General features: G+C 40.8%; 1 protein-coding gene across 2 annotated transcripts; it reads left to right on the top strand.

Annotated features, from left to right (window-relative positions):
* Window positions 1-7,893, top strand: enpp4 (ectonucleotide pyrophosphatase/phosphodiesterase 4). 2 transcript variants are annotated; one of them, XM_086068867.1, is made up of 8 exons: window positions 1-122; window positions 626-872; window positions 4,364-4,657; window positions 4,730-4,834; window positions 6,062-6,260; window positions 6,350-6,523; window positions 6,597-6,866; window positions 7,054-7,893. In XM_086068867.1, exons 2-8 carry the CDS (start codon window positions 627-629, stop codon window positions 7,152-7,154), a joined length of 1,389 nt encoding a protein of 462 aa, XP_085924993.1. In that variant the 5' UTR covers window positions 1-122; window position 626; the 3' UTR covers window positions 7,155-7,893. The 2 variants fall into 2 exon arrangements, with proteins under 2 accessions (XP_085924993.1, XP_085924994.1); XM_086068868.1 differs by lacking the exon at window positions 1-122 and adding an exon at window positions 201-408.
* The last annotated feature ends 573 nt before the right edge of the window (window positions 7,894-8,466 follow it).

Here is an 8,466-nt window from a genome sequence, read left to right as displayed (position 1 = left end):
TGACTCTTCGCTTGTGTCATTTCAGGAAACCCGTCGGTCATAGTTGGATGATACAAGACAAAAACATCAAAACCAGACTTTAAGAGCGTCTTTGCGGAGGACTGCTTTATCGCGTTTGCAAGGTAAAAGGAAAATTTGCGTCAGCAAATTGAGTCAAATGCAAACGAGTCATCGCTAATAACGATAGTGGGGTTGTTTGAATGACATGCTCCAACTAAAGGCTGCCTGCCTTGGTGCTTTCTCCTTTCAGCCTTTCAGCCTTTTGGGCATGGATGCGTTCATTTGTAATTAAATGAAGTGCTGTTTGTTTAAATGAAGTAGCCCGAATGTTGTATGGGAAGAATACTATTAGATGTAGCTAAAACTGGTTATTTCAGTCAAGTTGGATGAGATCCTGCAGTCAAGGAAGTCAGTCAAGTCACGCCTTCGCTATTTGTTCTTTTAATACAATTTACTCAAATTTAATATCATGTTTTTATTGAAAGATTACACCAAATCACATTTTCTTGGGAACTTGTCCTTTGCTATATAAAGAAAGAAAAAATATTTGTTTTTGTGCTTTACTTTACATTGCAGCCGTAGCAAGGGAACTCCGTTATCAACAGCATGTTCTTTCTGTTTTCAGCATGTTCCCAACAAGAATATTTCTACAGATGGGCTTCCTGCATGGTCTTTGGGCTCTGGTTACTGGAAACACTGCATGCCAGCAGCGTCCTCCGCCGTTGCTGCTTATATCTTTTGATGGCTTCCGAGCTGACTATCTACGGATTTATCCTATGCCCAACCTGAAGCTCCTGTACAGCCAAGGAGTCCTAGTGGAGCAGCTCACCAACGTGTTCATCACGAAGACCTTTCCCAACCATTACAGCCTGGTGAGCTGATCTTACCATATAACAAAAGAAAGTGTCATGATTGTTTGAAAATAATACAAGAAGACTAAACGAATACAACAAACATTGGATTTGAGCGAATCAATAAATACAGTAATTTGTATAAGTTCATCAAAGGCAAAACATGTATACATTCAAATTACAAATTCATTAAAAGCTAATCTACAAAAATGTTTACCTCGCGTTTAAAAATATGAACATTGTGAGCAGCCCTCACAGGTCCTCACAGACATGGGTTATATATATTAACAGGCAGCTGCCACCTCGCAGGTTTTGGTTCTCATTCTAAGAACTATTAAAAGGCCAGAACTAGGAGACCGCAAAAGGCTGACAGGGTAAAAATATTGGCTCTCATATTGAAGGTGGCACAAAACTATGAAGAACCCTAAAACACATTAAAAGGGTCTGAAGTGTACAGATTGCAAGTGCAGGAACAATATTATGGAAAATTGACTTTTTGTTTTTATACTCACTTTTGAGTGCCTGCTCACCCAGATTTCTACACCCATTTCTGAAAATGTGTCCAAGTGATTCCATATACCTATTTCGTAACATTTATTAATTAACATCATCAACACATCCACAGAGAGTTTGTGAGGGAAAGAACCTCTTCTATCCCTTGAAAGCCCATTTATAAATAGATTATTATTGCTGCTACGGTAAGATCAGTATCATCAGCGTAACTAGGGAAGTGGATGCTGTGCTTCTTGTTGGTATAACCTAGTGGTAACCATGATCTAAAATTAAGCCCTAAAGCACGCAGCGTTTCATTTGTTCTATGTTTAGAAAAAATTATCTGCCAGGTGCGGCCAATAAAACCATAAAGTCTGTTACAGTGTTGAAGCACCAATACTGAAGGTTTGTTCTGGTCTGTTGCTGCTTGATGTTGGATGGAGACTGTGCATTGTAGCAATGTCAGTCCCTCCTGACAGAATCATTTTTCTCCAAAGCAGGGCAGATTTTTTACAACAGAAGAAACTAGAATTTTTGGCCAGTCTTAACTATACAAAAGTTATCTGGATGCTGTCTCGTCAACCCCCTTTTTGTTTTACATATTTTAATTAATGTTTTGTTGTGTTTTGGTGTTAGCATAAGTATTACAAGTTCAATTGAAAATAGTTAAGGGTTTTTGGTTCTTTGTATCTCAGTTTACAGCAAATCAATTCATATATTTAAGATAATTTTATTTGATAAAATTACATTAAAGTAGAGCTTTAAAAAAATAAATAAATTTAGCTTTACTTCTAGACAAGAAAATAAAGTTTGCTTCTACACAATGTGAATTTAAGACACCCAAATTTTTGATTCTCGAAAAAAGAAAACCCGTTAATAAAACCAATGCTTCAGTTCCCTGGGATTAACCTGCAAAAATAAATAAATGGAGCAAAACCAATTCGAACCCTGATACTTGCTCCCACCAGGGTTCGTTCAGTGTCGCAAACGTTCGTCAAACGTTCTGCAGACATTCGTCAGACGTTCACCAACAGTTTTAATGTTTTCTCTTGTCTTCTCTTGTTCTTTGGAAAATGTTCAAAATTTCCTTGTAACAAGAAAAGCACAGGCAGATGTCTGTAGAACGTTTGGCCAACGTTTGCGACCTTGAACAAACCCTGAGGAGAACGTAACATTTGTTACCTTTGCAAACGTTCGCACCTCAGTCCAATACGGGCTTTAACCGTAGTCATGTCAGTTTATGTGGTGTATCAGTTTGAGAATTATGTGAAAGGAAAACCTAGACGAGAGATGAAGAAGAAAGTAGAGGCCATTGCGACCACCGGAGCACAATTGAGACGGCAAAATGCTAATATTACATCAAATCTTTGAGTCATCCCTGTGATAACAACCCAAAACTGTAAACAAATGCGAGGTGAATTAATTAAGAAAGTTATATCACTGTCTTGTTAATAACGTACATCAACTACATTTTGCAGGGTCTTGATTGCTGCTTTCGGTGCATAAATTAGGCTTGAGCAATTAATGGAAATGTAATTTTGATTTCGGCTTCTGACAATCATAAAAACATAATCAGAGAAAAACGACTAATGTGCTGTGAACGGTGCTGTGATTACAACTTCCTATTGTGGGAAATAATCATACTTGGCTGTTAGAGTGGAGGAGTTCATTCTTATCTAATGCACAAGGATAGCATTTGTTGTGCCCAACATGTCGTGTAGCAGTCATACCACAGTGGCTGCTCATGCCTTTGTCTAACTGGGCCCAAGTTCAGCATTCCTTCTTTCTCCATATTTGGGGATCATTAAACCCCTAAACAAACAATACCGAGCCACTCTCTCTCCCGCAGAGCCTTCTTTTTTTTTCTTTCTTTTATATAAGAGCCCCTCGAACGGTTCACTTTGTTGTTGTTTTTTAAAAAATATATATATATTTTTTTTTTTACCGGCATCCCGATGGCCGTGCTAAATACTTTAGCTAATGCTAGCACTATTGCTATCAACAGTTTTAAACACTTACCGCTATCTCCGGGTGGCGGCAGACCCGTACGGGACGCTGTGTGTGACTTTGCAGTCCGTTCCCGAAGCCGATTAGCTGGTGCAAACAAATCTAATTATTTATTTTTAAACGTTGGTAAATATGTAAATGTGCCAATTTTAAGTGTGCCGCACCTTGTCCTGCCGCACGCATTGACTATAAAGGTGCAAATGCGCTTGTTTGGTGTTTAATGTACCATTAGCCAAAATGTCTGCAGTGTGGGCACATTTCAATTTATATTGTGCTTGGTTAAAATGCCAGTGCTAAATAAATATTTTATAATAATATTGTAATTTTAATTAAATGCAATTATAGTAAAAATTGGCATTATTTTTTTCTGCGTTTCGGTTTTCATCCAAGCATTTTTCATTTTCGGTTTCGGCCAAACATTTTCATTTCGGTGCATTCCTAATTGGCTGACATTTATAGAAATAAAGTGCTGTGAGAAATCATTATATCATAAGCAATTTCTTCATATTTTATTACTATTAATGACAGGGATGGGAGAATAAGTACCGATACCAGGTATGTTTATCGGGCCAATACGATAAAACAAATAAATAAATCAGACATTGAGCAAATTCTCTTCGGCAATAGGCGCCAGACTGCGACAATATCATCTGTGCCAGAACAAAAAGTTTTTGCTCAAATTTTTTTGTCCTTGTGTTCTATAAATGATTAGGTACTCCAAGTATCGGTACACTGTGTCGGTGAGTACTCAAAAAGTGAATACTCGCCATTCTGGTACTGTCTGGAAAAAAAAAATACTGGTATCAAGCATTCCCAAGGAAATATAATAATAAATAAGCTTAAGCATTTTTTTTTTTATTTCAGAGGTGTGTAGTCAACTTTGCACTAATTAGTCGCCCCAAAAAGGTCTGTGACCCCCGGTTCGCGCCATATCACCTTGACTCGCTGCATTTACATGCTTTTGCCTTGAGCGTTCATGAGTAATTGTTGTGCTGCCCCCAACGCCCTCCCAGGTGACGGGACTGTATGCAGAGTCTCACGGTATCCTGGCCAGCTCGATGTACGACCCCGACAGCCACAAGCATTTCCACGTGAACGACAGCAGCGACCCAATGTGGTGGAACGAGGCCACGCCCATCTGGCTGGCCGCGCATCAGGCAGGCTACAAGACGGGGGTTGCCATGTGGCCTGGCTCTGACGTGGCTATCCACAACCAAACGCCCACACACTTCCTCCATTACAGCCCCGACGTGACCTTCCGGGAGCGTTTGGGCAATGTGACAAACTGGTTGTTGGGAAGTGAGGAGGTAACTTGCCACACGCTGCAAGGAAAGTGGCACGGAAGTTTCACTTGATGTGTAGGACGTGTCTCATTCCAGGAGGAAGGAGTGATGTTTGCAGCGATCTATTGGGAAGAGCCAGACCAATCAGGACACCTATTTGGACCTGAAAATACTTCGGCCATTGGGAAAGTACTGAAGGAAGTAAGAGCCTTTCTTAATTTGCTCACTTCATCGTGGGAATTTGATTGAGGGACTCGTCTGTCTTTTAGCTAACAGTATAGATCAGTGGTCAGCAACCTTTGCTGTCAAAAAGCCATGTTATAACCAAATTGTCTCGAACTGCAAAACATTTGAACATTGTGATGAACGAAACCGTGCGTTATTGTGAGTCTAATGTACTGAGAGCTCATTAGAGCTGCAACATAACAGGAAATATGCAGCATCCAATCATTTGGGATTCATTTTCTTGTACCTTTTAGTCTTCCATTTCTGGATTTTTTTTTTCATACATTTTAAGACTTTTCTAAATTTCTGACGGTTTAGGCAATTTTATGGAAATACAGTATTATGGTAATTGTCTGCCTCTCTTCATGTTTTATAACAAAAAAAAACATTATTTTCTGCCTTTTGGTGTACATTTTATGGTAATTTTGAGGATTTCGTTTTGTTTTTCGACATTTTATGGTTACTTTTTGAACGTTTTATTTTCTAACTTAAAAAAAAAAGCAATTATCTGAAATTTTTGGGCAATTTCATGGACATTTTATGGTAATTTTCCACCGTTGTCCTTTTTGGACATTTTACGGCCACTTTTTGGACATTTAGCTATTTTTAAAACTTTTTCATCTACCTTTGGTCTCTTTTTTTCCCTGACAACTCATTCACTCCCAGGCATTTTCACTGAAGTAACCTCCTTCGCTCTCGGCTTTTTTTTTTTTTTTTTTTACTGGATTTTGACTGATTTAGCAAGGCCCACAGAATATTGTGTTCTATTGCTATAAAAACATGGAAACTACCTAAGAACGATTAGAGTCTCTTCTTTCATCAGGAAAAAAGTATATTTCTATCCATTTCAGTTTTGCAGCAATTAGTATTCGAATCATTATGCATATTCCTGGTGAAAACACTGACAAAAAGAGCTTGTTGCAACATGGCCCATGCTGCTCTTGTACTCTGTTGCCACCTACTGGCCGTTTTTTGAATAACTACTATTGCTTTAAGCCACCTCCTCATGTCAGTATCAAAGCCTTCTGTATGCTCTAGCATAAAAAAAAAATAATTTGGGGAGCGAAGGACAAAATATTAAAAAATGTGTTTGCATGTTTTTGGGTTTAAATGAGTTAGAAAAATTATTATTTTTTTGAATATTTAATAATGGAATGGATGCGTCAATATTTCTCACATGGCCTCACATTGTGCTTCTCCCAGGTTGATGACGACATCGGCCTGCTGATGTCCGAACTAAACCGGACGGGACTGTGGGGTCGCGTTAACATCATGTTGACCAGTGACCACGGCATGGCTCAGTGCTCGGCCGATCGCCTCATCCGATTGGATGATTGCTTGCACCCCGACAACTACACGCTGGTGGACCTCACGCCTGTCGCGGCCCTCATCCCAAACGACAGTAAGTCGCCAATTGGCTACTTTGACGACGCCAAGCAAAGAATTCCCACTTGTTGCTGGCATGAGCGTTTCCTGTTCTCGTTGTTCTAGAGCCCGAGGCTGTCTTTGCCCTGCTTGAGAAGTGCCACGCCAACATGACCGCCTATTTAAAGAAGGCCATCCCAGATAGTTTGCACTACCGTAACAACAATCGCATCCAGCCCATCCTATTGATCGCTGACGAGGGATGGACTATAATACGGCGAGGGAACAAACTGCCGAGACGTACGGCATGATTCCAATTGCGACAGGAGAAACTAGACTCGGCGAAGCTTGACCTCTTTCTTCCTTCCCTCAGTGGGCGACCACGGCTACGACAACTCCCTACCCAGCATGCACCCCTTCATGGCGGCTTGGGGGCCCAGCTTCCGCAGTGGCTACCGCCTGAAGAGTTTGCAGAGCGTGGACATTTACCCGCTCATGTGCCACCTGCTAGCTGTGCCCCCGCAGCCCAACAACGGTACCCTGGCTCAGGCTCGTTGTATGCTCGCAGCTGAATGCAACCAAGATATGCTGGTGATCATCGGTCTGGCCTTTGGCATCTTAATCGTGCTGGCGACGTTACCTGGTAGGTATGGGTAGTGATGGGAAAGCTTCGTGAAACCACTTGCATTTTATCTTTATTTTTTTACTCCTCTCAATGGTGCACGTGGTTTAAAAATACAGTGGAAATATTGCAAATGGTTCACAAAGCTTCATTTACATACTTTGCAAAGCACAGGAAGTGAAATGACATGCACCCCCCCCCCCCCCAGTTCTGTTCAAGCTAAGTGCCCGCTGGTTTCGGGGATCTGCTCCCCAAGCCTTCCAGAGACTTCAAGTGGATCCCGATGAAGAGGAATCCCTGCTGGAGTAAAGTCCCTCAAGCCCTGCCTCCTCATGCACTTGACTTTACCCACTGAGGTGGTAGAAGTGAATGTTTTTAGATCAACTGGCACCTCAAAAGTTTTTCTGGAGTTGTACAATGTTACTTGAAAATCTCCTGTTACAAGAGGTTCCTTTGACTCTGCTGTAGAAGCCAATTTTAAACCAGTCAGTCTACATAGTCCAAATTCAGCTCTGTGTGCTTCCTTCTCCTTTTTGTATAACCTAATTACCTTACCGTAATTATTCCCTACCCTTGTGAAAAAAGGAAGAAAGAAAAAAAAGATCTTGCCAAACGGGCTTCCAAGATGCAGGGTGTGACTACAGTACAATACACAAAATGGCGTGGATGATGTGGTGATCAATCATCCAAAGAAAGATTTGTTTAGCTTATTAACCCACTGCAAATATTTTTGGTAAGGTTGCTTTATCTTTAGCTCTATTTTCGTCTGAGTTTTGTGTCTGTTATACTGCTTTTAGTCAGCAGAGGGGGACAATTCAAAAGCTCATTTGCACAATGTATTGATTGATGTATTGACGGGAAGCTGAGTGCAGTCATACAATAATGAAATAACCTTGGCATGCGATTTTGCACAATAGAAAAGCGGTACGCAGATGGAGCACCAAGAGGACAAACTGGTGATTTGAGTGAGTTTTATTTTCTATGCAGAACTATACTCAAATAGTTTCTCAGGGTTAAGGTTGGAATCTACACTGGATACCAAAGTACATTAAGGTGGGTGGGGGGGGGGGGGGGGGGGGCATAATTCCCTGTGTCACAGTGGCTTTGTTTTCAATGCTTTTTAAAGGGGAAGTCAACCCAGAATTTTCCTTTTTAATCGGATAATGGATAGAAACCACCTAAACACGGAATTCTGATTAATATTGAGTTTGTTCAATATGAGTTGAGCAGCAAAAGTTACCCATTTTTTTGGTCCATCTCAGGCGCAACCGTTTTGCCACTTGCTGTCGACTGAAAATGACATCAGAGTTGCACGGGAAATGGCCGCTAATGGCTCACCTGCCTTCTGAAGCGCAGCCGTGGGTGTGTTTTATTGTTTATTCCACACGTGCTGCGTAGAACATTTTACTGTCAACATTTGGGTTGACTTCTTTAAGTTGGTATATCACTTTGCTTTCCCATTCTATATTTGTGACATTCTTTAAGCAGAGTCGGACACAAATTCAAGTAGGCTTCTGGTTGGAGGGGTCACTGGGTGAACCTGGTCCTGGCCTTGGTAAGATGGGATGGATTTGTTGGTATACATGCCATTTGTTAATGCTTGTTTGGCCTTTCATTCGTT

This window comes from Leptonotus elevatus, chromosome 2, assembly GCF_054856555.1.
Source record: "Leptonotus elevatus isolate MCC_2025b chromosome 2, RoL_Lele_1.0, whole genome shotgun sequence".
In the NCBI taxonomy this organism is placed as follows: domain Eukaryota; kingdom Metazoa; phylum Chordata; class Actinopteri; order Syngnathiformes; family Syngnathidae; genus Leptonotus; species Leptonotus elevatus.
Note: the sequence above shows the minus strand (reverse complement) of the source record. Positions and strands in the feature narration are given on the sequence as shown.

What these genes read in the sequence shown, in the direction of transcription:
- enpp4 (XM_086068867.1), top strand. Translation starts at nt 627, where the DNA reads ATGTTCCCAACAAGAATATTTCTACAGATGGGCTTCCTGCATGGTCTT. An exon ending in TTCCCAACCATTACAGCCTG is followed by an intron (nt 873 to 4,363) that starts GTGAGCTGATCT and finishes ACGCCCTCCCAG; the next exon opens with GTGACGGGACTGTATGCAGA. An exon ending in AGGGAACAAACTGCCGAGAC is followed by an intron (nt 6,524 to 6,596) that starts GTACGGCATGAT and finishes TCCTTCCCTCAG; the next exon opens with TGGGCGACCACGGCTACGAC.